The following is an 18419-nucleotide window of genomic DNA, read 5'->3' on the forward strand; positions in this document are numbered from 1 at the left end:
CTCAGGTGCGCGCACCCACACGAGTAAGAATAACGACATGTAGATTTATCACGTATGCTTATATCCATACGTACACAAGGAACGAGATCGCGTTCTCTCTACACAACTGCGCAGGCGTACGACAGATGTCACAGCCTCCACACAAACAAACAGCTCGCATGTGGACGAAAATATTTTCACTGCGTGCAGGAGGAGTCGATTGCACAGCGGCCGCCCTGCTGGACTCCCTCCCAGCAGAGCCTAACTTGGATATCCCTTTCTCGTCCGCGAAAGACAAGATTCGCAGGCGACCCGCCATCTCAGTCTCCAGTCGCTTCCCCCAACTCCACGCAAAAGAAACATGGCCATACACGAACACTCGGTTCGCATCCGGGATAGGGCGCTGGAAGACGCAAGCCGGAAGACTTGCAGAAGTCGACCCCGACGCTGCGACTCGCTGTCCTCTCTGCACGCGATGCGGAGCCCACGTGCCTCGCAGCAGCGAGACGCCCTTGTAAATACACATTCACCCGACACAAACGCCGCGCACGTGTATGCACGCTCCGCCGGTCACGCGTGGCGCTGCATTGTAGCTCCAGAATAGACACCTAAGCCGTGGTGATCGCTCGACAGTGTCCCTGCGCGCTGCCTCGGCAAATCCACAAAATGCAGAAAACCCCGACATTCCTTTCCGCACAAGACGTATGCATACACCGGACGCCGATCGAGTGAAGCAGTAGACGCACTGTGGACGTGACGTGGTCCACTTACTCTTTCACTGGGATATGCATGGACGCATATGCCGAGCTAGCACGGGCGAACATGCGTAACAAACACTCTGTTTGTGCGAGCTGCACATTGTTCATCATTTATGCATGTGTATGGTCATCTGGCACAGACGATGCGCGCCACCACTTCCACGTCAGGGCTGTCGTCGCGCGTCCCACAGCACGCCGCACAGCACACAAAGACACCGAGTCGCGTGCGCACGGAGCCTTACTCTCGAGAGAGTCGCGCGACAGCTCTACGCAAGCCGTATCGCTAGACTCCCGTTTCGGGTCGCATGACAGCAGGCACAGCCGCACACATCCGACACCACCACGCTACGCTGGATATGGCTCAACAATTTCAAGCCCGGCCTCCCTTTCGAGTTCTGCTCCGCATTTTTCCCTACGGAGACTCTCCCACACACGCCACCTGCGTCTCTGATGGAAATACCACAACTGACCGAGCACGTCGGCGCGGAGAGATGCGGGGCGACTCCGCGCCTCATTAGCCTCTGAGGAAAAACGGATCTTTCCGTGGCGGTCGCCTCTCCATCTCTTTCTTTATCTCCATGGCGTCCCTCGTGCTTGCGGCGTCTCACTCCTCTCCTGTCTTCCATTCATAAACCGGCAAGTGAGCCTCTCTCTCCCTCTCTCCCGTTTCAGCCTTTTTACGCTTATTTTTTCTTCGCGTAATAGAACTCATGAACGTTGATTGATAAGCCGGCAAGTGAGCCTCTCCCTCTCCCTCTCTCCCGTTTCAGCCTCTGTACGCTCACTTTTTCTTCGCATGATCCAACTCATGAACGTTGATTCGCACGGACACCGAAACAGCGTGCCGTTCGCGCATTTGCAAGCGTGAATGTTCAACAAACTCGATAAGACACCTGCATGCGTTCTTGACTGTCAGCCAGTCAGTTCCCGCGGCACAGACCTCTAATAGCCGTTCCGGGCGGGTTCTCCATTTCTTGGCTTGTCGAGCAATTTTCCGGCCTCTGGAGGCCTCTGGCCTCCCGATCGCACCCGTCGCGTTCCGCTCAGTCCACGAGCTCTGCGAGCGCGCTGCTGACGCGACTCTGCGTCGCAGACAGCTCACCTATCGTGCCGCCGCCCATCGTTCGGTCAGTCCGCCGCGAGAGAAGGTACCGCGGGACGCGCGAGTTCGCACGGTCGCACTCGTCCTTGTCGATGGCGCGCGGCGCCGTCGCCCGCCGCAGGCAGACGTGCTGTCGCTTGTAGTCGGCTACCACCGAGTAGAGGAAGCGCGACGTGGTCCGCGACGAGGCAGAAAACTCCGCAAACAGCCGCGCAACTGCGTTCCCCAACGGAGGCACCCGCGGCGGCCGGTAGACGTGGACTGGGAACATGTAGGCCGGCATGTAGTCCTCTGGAGGTGGGCAAACCCACCAGCGCAGCTGAACGCAGATGCAAGAGATGCCAGCCGCGCGTCATCGTCGCCAACTAGCCACTTGTTGCACGCAGGCGACACGGCGTCGACCCAGGTTGTCAAGCTCGTCCCCAGGGACTCACTGCACACACGGGACCTAACCAAACCGCCCCGGCGGGCTCCACCTGAGGCAACGCGCCGAGGCGCCCACAGTGGAAGTCTGTCTGCGGAGCCACGCGGAGCGACGGCTGAAGCCACGCAGCGGTGCCAGAAACAGAGTCGCCTGCCGGCTTCAAGAAGCTCCCGGCTACGAGACTGGCGGTGACGCGAATTTACCTTGGGGATGACCGGCGCGAGAAACAAAACAAGGTAGGCAAAGACCACGGTGGCGATGCCGACATGTCTGACGTGCGGAGACGTAGACATAAGTTGCCAGTATCGAGGGAAGTCTCGAAGCCCTGAAACAAACAGGCAAGAAATGGAGAGGGTGTGAATTGGCGTCGTGACCCCGCCGGCGGGGGGGGGGAGGGGGGGGGAGGGGGGGGGGCTCTCAGCAACGGAGGGCGCAGTGGAAGTGCCCGTGGAGCGCGGCAAAGAACGACACACGAGTTCCACGTCGCCAGCGACCGCGGAAGAGGCAGGAAAGCAAAGCCAAAGACGCGCGGAAGAAGCGACATGCGGCCACCCCGCTCTCGATGTGCATGCGTACCTTGCGCCAGGAGTCCAACCATCGCCTGCGGAAGGACGTGTTTCACCAGCACACACCACGCGATGGAGATGCGAGAGAGGTAGAACGGCTTCACTTTACTGAAGAGGCAGCCACACATCATGCGCAGCATGGAGAATAACCAAGCGACTGCGGGGCTTGGAGGGCGGGTGAAGAGCGTCACACGCAGGACCTGCTCCTTGAACAACTCCACGTTGCCGAGGAAGAGCGCCCGAAAGCGAACCTGGAAAAGAGACAAAACGTCCCACAGACAGAGCCGCGCGTATGCACAAGGGGGCAAACACACGCCTGTCGAAGTTTCTACTCCCGCGCCGCAGCGAGCCTCGGCGCCGCTTTCTGCCGACGCGCTGTGGCGCGCTTCCACGAATCCCGGGCAGCCAGTGTCTGCTCTAAGTGATGCACCTTTCCGCCGACGGGGTTCCGTGGGATTAAATACGCGCACCAAGGCAACTGCCACAGCAGCTCGATTGATCCGCCCCCCTGAGCTGGAGCTTGCTCTCTGCGCAACTGACACTGCGAGAAGCTTGACGACCCCCCGCCCCCCCAACCCCTCCCCTCACCTGGAAGAACGAGGAAGCCTCTGGCGGGTGGATCAAGTACGCAGTCAGCGCCGCAAGTCCCGCGTTTATGGGGAGCATGACGAAAATCGGGAGGTAGAAGGTGCCATTCGCCGCGAGGGCGATGAAGCCGTATCCAACAGCAACCAGCGCGCAGCAGCCCGCATAGACGCGCACGGCTGAGCAAGAAAGAAAGCAAACAACAATACACGCTCTGATGCCAATCCGCAGCGGCTGACGCGATGCGACAAAGCGACCGTGGAAAATCATCATTCTGCGCAGGCATGCATGTATACTCGCGGGACAGTGACGATCTAGCTACGAGGTGATTCGCCCCGAGGGGAGCAGCGTGCCCACTCTCAGTGCGGCTACCACGCACTGAAAAAACAAAAAACACATGTCGTTCTCGCAAAAGCCGAGCAACAGCACATATTCGCGAATTCTCCTCGGGACATACCAAGTCTGCCGGCGACTCTTTCTTGGTAGGTCGCGTTGTGAATCCAGCCGATGGAGATGCTTTCGAGAAAAACCACGCACGGCGTGAAGAGAAAAGAGATTAGAAAGGCGAAAAATGCGTGGCGCTGCACAACAGAAGCCCAACACGAAAATTTAACCCTTTCGATACGTGCAGACAGCATGAGAGACGTCCCTTTCAACAGTGCGGCTTTCCACTTCGACTCAGCTATACAAATATACCCGAACTGAAGTACGCCCAGTGTCACCTGTGTATCCATGCATACATATGCGGCACGGCGTGCGAGACGCATGCACGCAGTACCCATGTATTCGAATAGCGGAGTGGAGTGAGACGAGGTAATCAGGCTGTCGACTTGAAGTACCTCCAGAATTCTATCGTGAGTACTCCTATCACCATGGAGTCCCTCACGAGATCGATATGGATGTCCGCAAATGTATAGAGGCCGAAGTCCCCGGAGGCGCATTGACGCCGCGAAAAAAAAAACTGTGCTGCCACGGTGTCCCTTCTCTTGTTCATGCGCGTATTGTCTCACCCTCTGTTGGTCGTTGCTACAGAACGTTAGCGAGAGAATGAAACAGATCATAACGAGGCCGACGCAAAACTGCTGCCGCCATCGGAACTGGACGATGCGAGACTCCTGGAAAAATAATCACACAATTCGCAATAAAGGTGATGCACACGAGGTGCCCATCAGAACCAAGCCTCACTCTGTGTATCCATGCACACAGATGCAAGAAAGAATGTGAGGCACATGCGGGGAGGCGGCTGTGGAAGTGCCTAGTCTCCACCGCCGCGCGGGAAATAAAAAGAGGGGGAAGACGAGAGAAGACATCACAAGTCGAGAGAGAACATAGAACTGCGCCAAGCAGCCCATGAGTGAGAACATCAGTCGAAGAAGGCAACCGAAAATACCCTCAAAAGGGCTACGTTCTGTCAAACGTACGGCTGAGAAGGACGGAGCTTTACTACCCCACCGGATACGCTGTGAAGGCATGGAAGGCGAACGCGAATTCGTGCGTGTACATGAATTCCAGGCTGCGTGTCTAGTCATCTCTGCCTCTGCGCTATGCACAATGGAGAGGCAAAATCCGACAGCTATAACGCGCAAAGCAGCGAGCCAGAGGCGAAGGAATGATGAGGAGAAACAAAAACAGGAAGCCTCCACGAGGTTAAAGCGAACAGAAGCGGGGTATTTGGAAACATGAATGTGAAAGTATCTCAGAGCTGGAAGAGACAACAGGAGAGCGAAGCAGTCGCGGCACGAAAAGGCTCTCGCCTTCGAGACGTACTTCGAAGACGTTAATGACTGAATGAATTGCGATGGCCGTGACCTGGATATTCAAGATGAAGATGCCGCCATAGAAGAACATTGCAAAGACCTAAACGCGCGCCAAAGAACACAAAGGTGTGCGACAACGTACATTCATGGAGGGAAGGGCCGTGTTGGAAAACATGCGTGGACTGTGTTCGTTCCCAGTACGCGAACCACGCAAGCGTTTTTCTATTCCGCCCTTCTTAACCGTCACCTCCTTGCTATGGCTGTTTTTTCAGTGTTCTTTCCTCTCGCTGAGGATTCGTCGCGACCCTCGTTCATCGTTTTCTTGTTCTTCATTCACGGCCGCCGCTCAAGGTGTCCGTGCTGCAGCCTCTCCGCGAACCTGCCACCTCTTTCGGTTGCATCCCCAATCCCGTCCCTGCTCGAACCGCTTTTCTCGTTTGGCTGCGCTTCCGGTAGACCCCTTCCGCCTCTTGACCTGTCAGCATGCAGACCTATCTCACCACTGCCTGCTGCGCCGCTCCGGGATCCACACGCCGACTTGCTCAGGCGTAGGCGCACGCGTTGACACTTAGAGCTCCGGCGAAACCTAAACCGTCGAGCCTCGGTCTGATCGCCACGCGCGACATGAAGAGGCGCCCGCAAGCGCCCCAGCACTAGACACTCCAGGGATATGCATGCATGCATGAGAATACTACACCGTCCCTGTCCGCTCGGTTGCTTGCCGCGGGCAGGACCCGCGGCGTCGGATAGCAGGGGACTCAGCGAAGACTTACATTCGATGCAGAGACTCGATCGAACGCAGCTGGGAAGATGACGTAATACGCGGGCGCATTCCGGGTTTTCCTGACCAAGTCGTAGAACGAAACCCCCGTCGTTTTCTGTAAATAACGAAGAAAGACAGAAAAAAGAAATGCGCGTGTCACCTGCGTCGTCTGGGCACACCTTCCCACTACGTCTCCTGCAAGGCATTGGCGCTCATAAACATTTCTATTTGCTTGCTGTGCTACCGATCGACGCATGAACTGTGCTCCCTTAACATACATACAAACATATTGACGCATACATATGTATACAGAGCCTCGCAGTCGTGCATAGGCTTCCCTATTTGAATATGGCGCGCAGAAAAAGGCCATCTGCAGTCCGCGTTCCTGGAGGCACAAAAGTATAGTGTTGTCTTGAAAAAGCTCACTGACACCCATTTCGAAGAACCACAAATCGCGACTGCCTCACGTGCATATTCTGCAGGACTGTCATGAGGGAGAGGAAGGCGAGAAGACGCTGACGTAGTCGATGAGCGCCAAATGGTTCGCGGCTGGAATGACGTTGTATCCGATTCTGAAAAGGGAAGCAATGCGCCGAAGCCCCAGAGAGGAATCCACATGCCGAAGCGCAGAGATTGTCACCCTGTGGCAACTTCTGCACTCCCATTCCCCCCGCCCCCCCCCTCCAGTTAGGTGCGTCTACAAAAACAGCGTGTTCGAAGCAGATTGGTCAAACTCGCAGGCCGCCGCAGTCACCTCCGAACCCGTTGCGGCCCAGGTAGGTGCTGGTTTATATTTTGCAGGTCTTCGTAAAAGTACTTTGAAAATTATTATGAATCGTTTACCTAAAAAAATAGGTTCTGTCCTACTTTGAGAAACTGCTGACGGTCTCGTAGACGCCGCAACCGAGCGTGAGATCGTGGAGCACCGCGCCCAGCGTATGGGCACGCAGCGCCCACATGTCCTCCGGTGCACCCATGAGGGGGTCTTCCTGGATGGCGCTGTAGTCCGGCTGTTCCTCGTGGCGAGACGTGATCGCCGTCATGAAGCAGGTGACGATGAGCGCAACGCACAGCACCAGCGCCATAAAGACCAGCAGCGCAGACACTGAAGCGAATGCACCAGACACACAGAGGAGACACATGAGACGCGCCGCGCGCCTGAAGCCTCGGCCTGCTGCAACTGCCTGCCGACAGAACGCACCTACGCAAGCTCAGAAAGAAAGTGACACACAGACTTGACGACAATGAATGAGAGTTTCGAGTGAGCTGAGCAACTGCGCCGAGCAAGAAGGGCGAGACACGCGACTCACTGAATCCGATTTTGAAGAGCCCCTTCCAAATGTACGCCAAAACGAACGCCCAGACGATACTGATCGAAGCGACGTTTGTCGGCTCGAGAGTGGATGGGTTCACGTTTGAATGAATCTCCGCAGGCTCCAGACGCGAAAAGTAGAAATGTGTTGCCTGCACACAGCGATGCAGCAAGCCAAAGCGTCGGAGTGGCGCAAAAAGCATGTCTCACGGCGTGCCGGAGTATGCATTTTTTGTTGTATCGCACGGTCTTCGAGTCTGGGCATTTCTCTGAAGAAGCATTCGCAAACCCGCCCCCTCCGAGAAAGCACAGCTCGCGGCCCAGGCAGCAGCGCAGGAGATTTTTGACGGCTCTGATACCCCTACACTCTCGACCGGAGTTTTGCTGTTCGCGTCGCCTGCTGCCCGGGAGAGCGCCCAGAGGTCTTACTTTCCCGGTAGGCGATGCGAGACACTCGAGCAGCGGCGAGCCTCGCCAGTGACAGAGAGTCCCCTCGCCTGCGGATTCGCAGACTTGGCCGTTTGAAATCGATCGACAGAGCTGCCGGTCTTCCGCCGTTACTTCCCACGGATGTGGCGCCTTCCAGCTCGCGAGGAAGTACACGAGAAGGCGTGCACTCTGGCCTGATACAGGACGCACAAAGCGACCAACAAAACGGAGGAGATTTAGCAACACACAGAGAACCCTTGCAGCGCTCGTCGCCGTCTTCGTCCATGGCGCCTTGCGCCGGCCTAGTCACACTCGAATCCTGCGGGCACCCGTTCCGTCCCCACGAGATGCGCAGTTGATTCATCAGCAGACGCTCGACGGAACTCGGAGAAAGAGCCAAGACTTCTTAGTGGCAGCACGAACAGCTCATCAGCACGCTGACGCTCACGCAAGGTGATACATCTATCTCTACACGTGTATATATAGATATATATATACATACGTAGTTCCCTGTCTATATATGTGTATGGCTACATATGCAGCTGCGCATCTATACAGGTATGTGTGTGTATATGCAGTTGTCTACGGCCGACGCGAGGACATGCGAGAAAACACAGTGGGCGCATAGCCGCTGGCTCAACGCTGCGGCAAGGACGGGTGCCGACGCTGCGCCTGAAAACTGCAGTCTCCCGCCGCCCTCGGACCTCTTCCGAGAACGGCAGCGCCCGTTCCCAGCTGCACGCGCAGGTGTATAGCACGCCCAAAAGGAGCACCGCGAGCACGAGGGAACGCGACCGAGCCGAATCCACAGTGGAGTCCCCTCCGCTCGCGAGGCCCGGTCCACGGGCCCTACCCCTTTAGTGCGCAGCATATCCTTTCTGTCTGCGCTCACCGGCTTTCAGCGACATCTGAATCACCGTGCTGACGAGAGTGAAGAGTCCGGCGCCGACCAGCCACCGACTGATTTGCGTGAAGCATTTGACTGGCGTCCCGCGGAAAAGGTTTCCAAGAAGGACCTGGAAACGCCATGCCCCGCAACAGAAGACACGCGGGACTGCGCAAAACAGAGCTGTCGATTCACGGGTCTGCGTTTGGTGCATTTCGTTGCTTGTTCAGACGACTCGAGCTCGCCGTCCAACATGAGAGACACCTCCGCGTGCGCTGTTGCACCCCGAGTACCGACTTCCATGCACAGGCTGGGACAGAGAGGCGCAAGCGACTCTATCGCGTGGATCGCGAAGCATGAAGCACTGCCTTCCCCCCCTCCCTCCCCCACCCCCCGTCGCTGGAATGACGCTTCAATTACCTCGGTGTGAAGGGCGGGCACTCCGATGAAGACAAAATCGAGCGTGTAGGGGACGAGGAACCAGAGGCTCTTCCACGTCTGCAGTTGACTCCAAAACGAGGTGAACGTGCCGGCGCCCATGACGGCGCCCAGCGTCGTCATGAAGTAGAGGGCGGAGTTGGCGAACCAGCCTCTTCGGCGTTGTCTCTGAATCCAGTCGGTCCAGTTCAGCGTGTGGCGCTCGCCGCCGGTGTCGCAGACCAGTCTGCAGCTCTCTGCGCCGCGTTCGCTGCGATCCACCCCGCGGCCAGAAATACCGTGGAACGCCTGCGAGACGCTGAAGCTGCTCCCGCGCGGGAGGGGGTTTAGGCACTCGTGGTGAACGCGACTCAGGTGTCCAGCGCCCTCCCATCGCCTGTCTCGAGCCAAGCCGTCGCCCACGCTCGACAGCCGCTGCTTCGAACGCTTCACCGATGCCTGCGACATGCGCGCCGCAGGCAGGCACAGCGGCACCGACGCCACACAGGAACCGCCGGAGGGGGTATCGACGAAAGACTTGGGCGAGAAGGAGAACGGGCGGTCGCGGTCGCGGTCCGCCAGCGCGTCGGACTCGGAGCTCCAGCCTGAAGACCTCCCCTTGGCCTCGCCGTCCGCGCCGCGCGCGTTCACCGCCGTCGCTACCCCCGCCGGCGGCGGCGACGCGGGGCCCCCAGCCGCGCCGGGAGGCGGCACGAGCGAGCGGTGAGAAGAGAAAAATGGGAACCGCGGCACGCCACGCGCAACCCCACTGCCGGATCTCCTCCGGCGCGCGCCTGCCGCTTGCGCAGGCGCGCGCCGGGGCTCCTCGCTGGGTCGCGTCGTCGTGCAGTGCGACAGCGGAGACGGCTGCCTGAACGAATAGCCCGACGGGGGGGGAGACGCGACTTGACCGCGCTGCCGACGCCGCGGCTGGTGAGAGAGACACGACGATGTCCCTTCGCTCGGCCTCATGCCGAAGTGGCGCCCGCGGACCGCTGCACACGGGATACCCGACCCCAAGTCGTCGCCGCGGCGGTCACGGTCTCCGTAGCTGCAAACAAAGAAGCACATTGACACCAGAGAAACCCGACTCGCACCGCCGTCACGACGCTCGCGATGACTCGTTTCACGCATTCGCTCATCCTACGCGCCTTCGAGGAATCCCGCAGTCGCGAAGCGCACGCAACAGCAAAGCCAAACAGCCACGCGCGAGACCTGCTTCTATGCGGCCGCGGGTCGTTCGGGACTGGAGGATGGAGATGGGCGCGTCCTCCAGTCTCTTCTGGTGCCGTTCAAATCTCGCGTCCCGCCTCGAGAATCCTCCAGCATCGTCTGGAGTGTGTGGCGCATGAGATTCTTTCAGGTTCTGGCGCCGGCTGACGCGAAGCCTAGCCACCCGCGTGCTGAGTCTCGTCTTCTTCTCCTTGCCGGTTCGCTCTCGCGTCGGTTGGGGGGTTGCGGCGTGCGGCTCGTCCCACCCCCTCCACCCCCCCCCCTCCCCCCCCCTCTCGCCTTCCTCAGCGGCCCACAGGCGCTTACCTGTGGGAGACGCCAGACACCACCGGCGCGTAGCCGACAGCGCCACGCGAATTAAGCGAACTCGAGCGCCGCAGGTGTGCGACGCCGGGGGGCAGCGACGCAAAGTGGCCTCGCGGCGTGTGAGGAAGTGGAGAGAAGGTCTCCTGCGACGGCGCGCGGAAGTAGTCCGGCAGCAGGAGCTCGTCGGGCATCAGCAGCGGCCCGTTCTCCTCCGACCGCTCCAGCGCCTGCAAGTGGGCGTGCAGCAGCCGGTGCTCTTCGACGCGTTGCTCCAGCGCGATCTGCAGGCAAAGACGCAAGCGACGCGACCCGAGAGGCACGATGCATGCACCACGCAGGCACCGAAGACCGGCAGGGAGCGGCGGTTGAGCCATGGGGCTCGGAAGATCCACGGACTGGAATGCGCATCGAGACACGCGTTCTTTCCCCTCCGCGTCGCCTTCCCTCTCCCTCGGGCAGACGGTGGGCGTCCACGTCCAGTGAAAACGACGACGCAGAGCGAGAGCGAAGCCAGCAGAGGCGAAGCAGACCGCGAGCGCCAACGCGAGGGGCGGCGACGTCCACAAATGAATTGCTGAGGCAGTAGGACCAACCTTGGTGGCATAGAGCGGCGTGGTGCGGTAGACGAGAGCTTCGGCGTAGACTTGACGTCGCACATCGTGGAAGTGATCCATCTGAATCACCGCCGAGGAAGTCTCGCCCAAAAAGGCGTCGTCTACGTCTGAAAAGAGAATAACAGTCTAGCACGCATAGGGGTTTGAGGATTCGGGCTCAACAGTTAGAAGCTGAGGGAGGAGGAGCAGCAGCAGCGGCACAAGCCAGAGAGACGCCCTGCGGAAACGACTCAAAGCGCAGGCGCTCGCGTGGCTCTCTAGAAGGCAGGAGAGCAGGGGGATCAAGGTCGCGGAGAACGCAGGAAGGACGCCAGTTCTTGAAGTAACACATCCAGACGCACACTCGCGACAGAGACCGGATCAAAAGAGGGACAAGACATACAAGCAACACGCAACAAGACGAGGACAGTAAGATGGAGCTCTGAGACACTTAGGCTCTATCAAAGCATGTTTAGTCACGCCCGCAAGGACGCAGTACACAAGGGACACGAGTACCGCTTGCGACTGAGGGCGTGAAGCAAAGCAAGATATCGGGGATGAGATATGAGACCCCGAGCGCCCCCCAGCACGCAACGACAAGGAGTGAAGCCACACAGTGGAACTTAAAGCAAAGGGAAGAAAAACAACAACCGAGGACCGCCGTCACAGTGCAGAGGCATGACGGAGAAAGTCCCCTGCTTGGCACTTCACGCCTGCCATACCACTTTGCCTGTGTTGCCGCGAATTATTGACTTCGAGGGACTCCACCTCTTCGAGGTCCGGAACGCCTTGGAAGGCATTGGAAAGGCGCTTGCGCGCCTTTGTTGTTATTTTGTTCAGCATCTTCCCTTTGCTCCTTTCTCCTTTCACTTCTCATTGTTCTGAGGATCTTCTCCCCGCCTCGTCGAGCTACCCTCTATGCCGCATTCCGGTCAATATCGAGATTCAGCTTCACGTCTTTCACTCGCCTTGCAACATGTTTCTCATCGCTTTCGCTCGCTCAGAGTCCTGCAGCGCCTCGTGCGGGGAAGACCTAAGGAATCGCCTTTTCTTTCACCCTTTTCAATTTCTCCTCCCCGCTTCACGGCAGGTGCGTGTGTAACCCGGCTCACGGGGGAGAGGCAACCAGTCCTCCGCTGTGGCGCTTCTCTTCCTCTGTTGTCCAGCGGGAACGAAGGACTGCGAACAGTAGGCGAACTCCGTGAGCTGTAGCGGCTTCAGGAGCTTCTAGAGCGTCTCCTTTGTCAAATTGCCTCTCGCTGCCGAGGTCCGAGATAGAGGCGAAAGCGAAGCGACGACGAGGCGGTCAGCCCGAACGCTGGGGTGAAAAGAGACAGGAAGACGGAACGATCGAAAACTGCCACAGGGAGAGAGAGGAGACAACAGGAAAACACGGGGCGGAAGCCAAGAGGGTCCGCACTGCGTGAGGCATGATACAACAGTGCGAGACAGAAGAAAACAATATGGTAGGGGAATGGACTTCAGACAGAATGGGTCGACGGGAGTTTCGGGAACAAAGTTGGAAGAAAGGCGCCGTCATGGATCAGGACGGGCCGTCACGGCACTAATGTACAGGCCAGAAACGAGATCTTGCTACTCTCGTCTGATTTCGCAATCTCTGCGTCATTGGATCGCCTCCGTGCGTGAATGTCCGGAGCACATGCAAACAAACAAGAATGCGTCACCGGTCACTTCTCTGTCCAGCAGCTATTCAGGTCTCGCGCGGCCGAAATCTGTCAGACCGGGATGTACGGAGACCTGTGCGATGTTCAAATAATCTAGAAAACGCGCGGATCGCACATTCTCATGCGAATGCCATGTTCCTGAGGCCAGACATGTACCACGCGTATACCAACGAAGTTCGTCGGCGTGACTACACGGTCCCGCAGAGTCCTCTAAATCTGGAACAACTGCGATGAATGACACAACGCGGCGGATTGCAGAAGTCGCGCAAACGAGAAGTTTGGGGTGCGGGCGTCCTCCAGGCGGACCGGGCGCGCCCAACACGGCTCAGGCATGAGGCGAAGGGTCGCGTACAAGACAAAAATCCAAGAAGCCCGCAGAAAAGAGGCTTGGGGACTGCGAGAGTGAACTCGCATGCAGGCGCCAGTCCTAAATCACAAACGCCCTTCTCGCCCCCTCAAATGTGCGCGGCTTCGAGAGAAGTCGCAGAGTGAGGGCGACAGACCGCGAGACTAGGCACATGCCGTCCGCCTCCAGGGAGGAGGACATCTAAAGTCGCGATCTATCGCGTGTCTGAAGAAATGCACAACCACTCGCCTCGCAGCTGCAGCCCCGCCCCTAGCAAGAAAAGCCGACTCGCCGACACGTGTTCTGCGCCCCGCGAGGGGTGCGTCAAGAAAGCAGGATGGCAGCCTCGCCGAGAGAGGAAAGACGTGCAGAGAAGGACACGTGGATATGTTGACAAAGAACAATCGCGCAACGACCAAAGAGCGGACAGGATACTAACACGAGGAAACACCGAACGGCCGCTCGCCGAAGTAGAGTGGCTCGGAGTCGCTAGCAGCGTTCTCCTACGTTTGACGCGGACCTCTGCATGCAGGAGTGGAGGAGACAGAGAAAGGACTTGACTCTCTCTAGGCGTGAAGTCGCGCAGGCCCGGAGCTCTCCCTGAGCAGCGCTCTCCCGCTGAAAAGGAGAAAATATCGCCCACGTGCTCGCCCTGCTGGTCTCGAAGATGCAGGAGCCCCCTAAACAGAACAGAGCGAAACGCACGTCGGACGCGACCCGAAAGGGGACCGAGAGGCCAGACAGCGAAATGAGGAGAACATCCGGGAAAGCGACCCCGCAAACTGTTCAGACTCGTGCTCAGAGACAACCGAGCGCCACAGAAAGAGTAACGAGACTCTGCAGAAAAGGAGCCATAAGCAACTGTGGAAACGGGACCAGAAGCCAGAGTTTATTGGGGCCAGAGATAGAGCAAAAACTGGCGGAAAGCGCACTCAAGTGCTTCGGTGCGCCTTCATGGAGATGGAAGCTGAAAGACCTCTTGAAAGAAGCTCGCAGAAGAGAATCACAAGATAACGCCTTCCAGAGGTAGATGATCGGCGCGTCAAGGAAGAGCCCGTTCACGACCGGATATCTCCTCGTGTCGTCCGGGGCTGGGCGCGCGCCGCGCGTCCCGCCTCCTGATGGACTACGCCGGAGCGAGGCCCTTCGCGCCTGCCGAACTCCAGCTGCCGTCTCCATGCGGAAAAAAGCCCACTGTCCCCCAGTGTTGAGTGCTTCTCCAGCCCAAGAGAGTACACAAGAGTTCCAAAGATACTCTAAAATCCCTGGAAAGTCCAGAACGATTTTCTGGCGGCGAGAACGAGCGCTTCCAGAGGAGGCGGGTCACGCGGCTGCCCGCGTCGTCGACGTATTCTTCCCTCACTCTTCAACTTGTTCCCGGCACATAATGGGGACGAGCGCCGCCAAACGCGGACGATTTACTTTGTTGGTCCTCTCCAGCTACTCCTGCCCCTGCAGACGCAAGCTTTTCGCCTCAGCTCCCACAGGCGCCCGGTATAGCCGTTCGACGGGAATGAGAAAACAAGATGTCTTGCACCAACGAGGCGCTGTCCCCTATAGTACGCTAGCGGTGGGCGCCTGCTGCGCCTGCCTGCTCTTTGGCTCTCGCGGCTTGCCGTGCGCTAAGCTCAGATATCCACACAGGTGTCGAAACCGGCTCGCCAGCATGAATACGTGTATGCCTACTTCCCCGCTGGATGCGCACAGCATGTACTGAAGCCGGCTGTAGCGCCACGGCGATTTCGTACACTTTCTGTCTGCTGTCGCGAGTCGAAACCATGGAATGCAATGGCGCAGCGAACTGAAATGAGCATCGGCACGAACTGCGGAATGGATGCCGCCTTGAAGCAATTGCGTGTCGGCGGGAGGTGTTGGTCGCATAGAGACAACCCGCGAATTCGCTACAGTCACCAGCGCAAGCCTGGGCGAATGAGCATCCTCACCGCCGTAGCGCAGAACCAAATAAACCAGTACAAAAGAAAAATCCACAACGCACACGTAGCGGATAGCTGGTGTGCAGGGAAAATGGAAGGCACGTTTGTCGAAGACGACAGATACACCCCCGCGCAAACTCGGCCTTACGATGAGCGTTTACCCTCATCTTTTCACATGGTTAACGGGAGCCGGATAGCCTCAATATGAGTCGCTCATTCAGAGTCATGCCTCCTCAGCCCTCACTCCCCGTGGCTCGCATAGAGGTTTGCGTTTCACGTGTCAACGAAAGATCACTTCACTGGGGGTCGCTTTCCAAAGGGAATGCCGGCGTACAGGAACGTGGTTTGGATAGGCTCTCGGAGGAGGTCTGGTTTTCTGTGTTTGCTCGGACCGACTCTTTGGGAACGAAGCGTTTCAGAGGTTGCATACGCCTCTGAAACAGCAGCTCACTTGACGTTGTGGAGGGACCTGCTGTTTCGGCGTGCTCTACAAGGGCACTCCATATACGACGACGACCATGTCAAGCGCTCTCGCTGGCGCTGTCGTGGTTCCTTCGACAGTTAGGTGGCAGTTTACAGCACACACACGTTTTTTTGCAGAGATGCTGTTCCGTGATTGTTTTCAGAGGCCGAGTGCACCGCGTGCACCCGCGGCACGCGCGCCGCTGCCGCGATGAACTCTCACACTGACTGCTAGGCGGTAACATCACATGCAGTGCAATTTGCGTTCGGAATACTCTCTGAAAAGATGGAGGAATGCTGCCCATGCTTTTGCGAGGCTCGAGAGCAGTAAGAGCTCGACAACAGCGTCTGTACCCGTGGGCTGTGCATATCCGCGAACATCTGAGCCGACGATCGCGAAGCCGGTTCCCAACCAGGCCACACGGACTTCTTCCCAACCGAAAGAGGTAAGCACGTGGCTGGTCATAGCGATGCAGGGCTCACCATGATGTTCCAGTCTCGCCTACTGACCAGATTTCTATGACGGCACTGGCTCTCTCTTCTCGGGTCGAGCACCATGCATGCTCAGCGCATTTTTGGGATTCTTATTCCACTGTGTCCATCTTGAAAGACTCCTCAGATCACATGCACGATTCTGCAGTGGCGTACGCGTCGCAGAGCAGTTCGTTGTCACATGCCCAGGCCTGCTTCTGGGCAGACCGGCATGCAAGCGACCCGAGATTTGGGTTGGAAAGTGCGGGGTAGTGAAAAACACTGCCACGCAGAAATCCTTTAATTCTTGCCTATCATACCCACCAGGTTACTGGGCGCTGGATGTAAACGAGTGAAGCTGGAACTTGGCACGGGGATAGCTGAGCGTGATTGTAGCCTGCCATTCTGCTGATGAAGGCAGCGAACAGAGAACGATGAGTACCCCGTCGCGATGCTTCACGAACTCTTGCAGTCCAGCAAACTTCTGAGAGCAGCCGTGCTCTTCCAGCTTGCACAAAGCGGAGCCACGAGGACCAGCACTCGTGGAGGGGAAGGCAAAGGCATGGGCGGCAGAGTATGTCGTCTGAAACCGAGTTTCACGAGAGACGGTTTCTAGCGGTCTCGAACCGTGCGCTCCTCGCTTCGCATCTCTTGTTCCTCTTACGGATTGCGAGACTGCTCGCCCTGACAAGGAAGGGATTGACTTCGTGATTTAGATCCTTGTGACCAGAAGATCGGTACATTCGTGCCACTGAGTCGAGGGCCGTACTCCCTTCGTCACTCGAGCGACGAGCGAGGATGACATCCTGCGCTACAGGGTCGGTTTCTTGTCGCGCTTCGTCTACAGTGCTGCGGATCGCAAGGCTGCAGGGCTATATACAACTACGCACGCGCTGCGACGACTGAAAGAACTCGTCTGCTCTCCACAGCTAGACGCGTGCTTGAGAGAGGGGTCTTCTGGTCACCTCCAAGCGCCTCTCAGGCGCGGTTGACACTGACTAGCCGCGAGAGCGGGAAGGCTGGACGCAAAAATGGTTTCACGTCCCGTGTCTTCGGCCGGCAATGACCGCACGCGGTGAAATACAGAGCAACCGGCATATTTTTCAGTCGACGCGATTCTTTCGCGAGGTCACAGACTGTCTGGACGCCGCAGGGCGCCGGCTGCGACACGCGGGGCTCCGATGCTTCTTCACCTCAGCAGCAGCAGCAGCAGCCCCTCTCCATCTTTCAAGAGAAAAGAGGGGGGGCTGGACGAGACGAAGACAGTAGTGGTGTGACGGTCACGGGTGCTGCGAGGACTCGAGGCAGTCGAGCAAAGGCGGCGGTTGGACGCGGCAGTTATCTCGGCAGTGCGTCCAAGAAAAGGATCGACTGCCTTTGCGGTTGCGACCCTTTCTGAACGCATCGCGTTGACAAACGCAGGCAGTTTCGTTCGCGTTGTTCCTCCCCGCGATCGCGCGGGACCGCTCTCTACAGCTCGGCGCTCCGGCCGGACCCATGGCGTTTTACTGATTTGTCACGTTTTCTTTCCGGAGCCGCCAGTTGACTGCATCAGCACTCGTCTCTCCTGATCTGCGAAACTCTCCTGGAGTGTTTCGACCAGTCTGTGTTCTCGTTGCTTCGTGGCGGAGCAACTCTTCTCGAACGACTTTCGCTGTTGCCCGGAAGCCGCAGGGCAGCCAGCTTTGCTCTTTTGCGGGACGCAAAGATCTTCGCTCCTGCCTTTTTCCCATTTCGTGCTTCATTGGCTGTTTCCAGGCCAGCTGTTCGCCTCTGTTCTCTACGATGACACTCTTCTCATCAAGTCCTGTACGTTGTCGTCGGGTTACGTCCGAAGGCGGTTGGAAGCGGGGCCTTCCGAGCCCCTCGCGCTGCGGGAAACAATGCCGTTTTTCTCCTCTTGATCTTTCCGTTCTCTCCGCCTGAGACGGTCTTCTTCTCCAAGTCTCTGTCGTTCCCAGCTCGCCCCAGCCCAGCTGCGGGCGTCGCTGCGTTGCCTGCTGTCATTCGGCTCGATTTTTCTCCTCGTGCCAGCATGCCACGCCAAATGTGCCGCTAGTCACTGATGTGGATGCGGTGTAGCCGCGTCGTCTTTTCTTCTGCAGACTTCCCATATTTCTTTGTCGCGCTATGACACCCTGTCTGTCACGCTCAACGCGCCAGGTGAACCTCCTCCTCCGAGTCAAACGTGAAGCGAAACGCGCCACAGCGCTCCTTTCTCCGCCGTGCGTCTGTAGCCTGATCCACGCAGCGTCGGGCCCGTCTCCTGTTTCCTCTCCAACAGTGTGCAGACTCCCCATTCGCCTGTCTAGCCTTGGCCAAGTCAAACTGAAGGACCGACAGTCAACTCGATTCTTGCCTTTCGCCTTGTGCGCGGACACCCGACTTCCACATTCTGCAGCTAACAGGTT

The 18419-nt window shown here is 58.0% G+C and overlaps 1 protein-coding gene across 1 annotated transcript; it reads right to left on the reverse strand.

Annotated features, from left to right (window-relative positions):
- Positions 1 to 1780: 1780 nt before the first annotated feature.
- On the reverse strand, positions 1781 to 11953 carry BESB_022870 (uncharacterized protein; the record flags this gene model as incomplete). Its single annotated transcript, XM_029360989.1, has 17 exons — positions 1781 to 2158; positions 2467 to 2588; positions 2840 to 3080; positions 3418 to 3593; positions 3872 to 3995; positions 4425 to 4529; positions 5182 to 5271; positions 5945 to 6049; positions 6455 to 6506; positions 6802 to 7039; positions 7245 to 7398; positions 7676 to 7869; positions 8568 to 8691; positions 8982 to 10029; positions 10518 to 10798; positions 11111 to 11238; positions 11833 to 11953. 17 exons carry the CDS (start codon positions 11951 to 11953, stop codon positions 1781 to 1783), a joined length of 3681 nt encoding a protein of 1226 aa, XP_029215804.1.
- Between the last annotated feature and the right edge of the window lie 6466 nt (positions 11954 to 18419).

This window comes from Besnoitia besnoiti, chromosome XII, assembly GCF_002563875.1.
Source record: "Besnoitia besnoiti strain Bb-Ger1 chromosome XII, whole genome shotgun sequence".
NCBI lineage: Eukaryota > Apicomplexa > Conoidasida > Eucoccidiorida > Sarcocystidae > Besnoitia > Besnoitia besnoiti.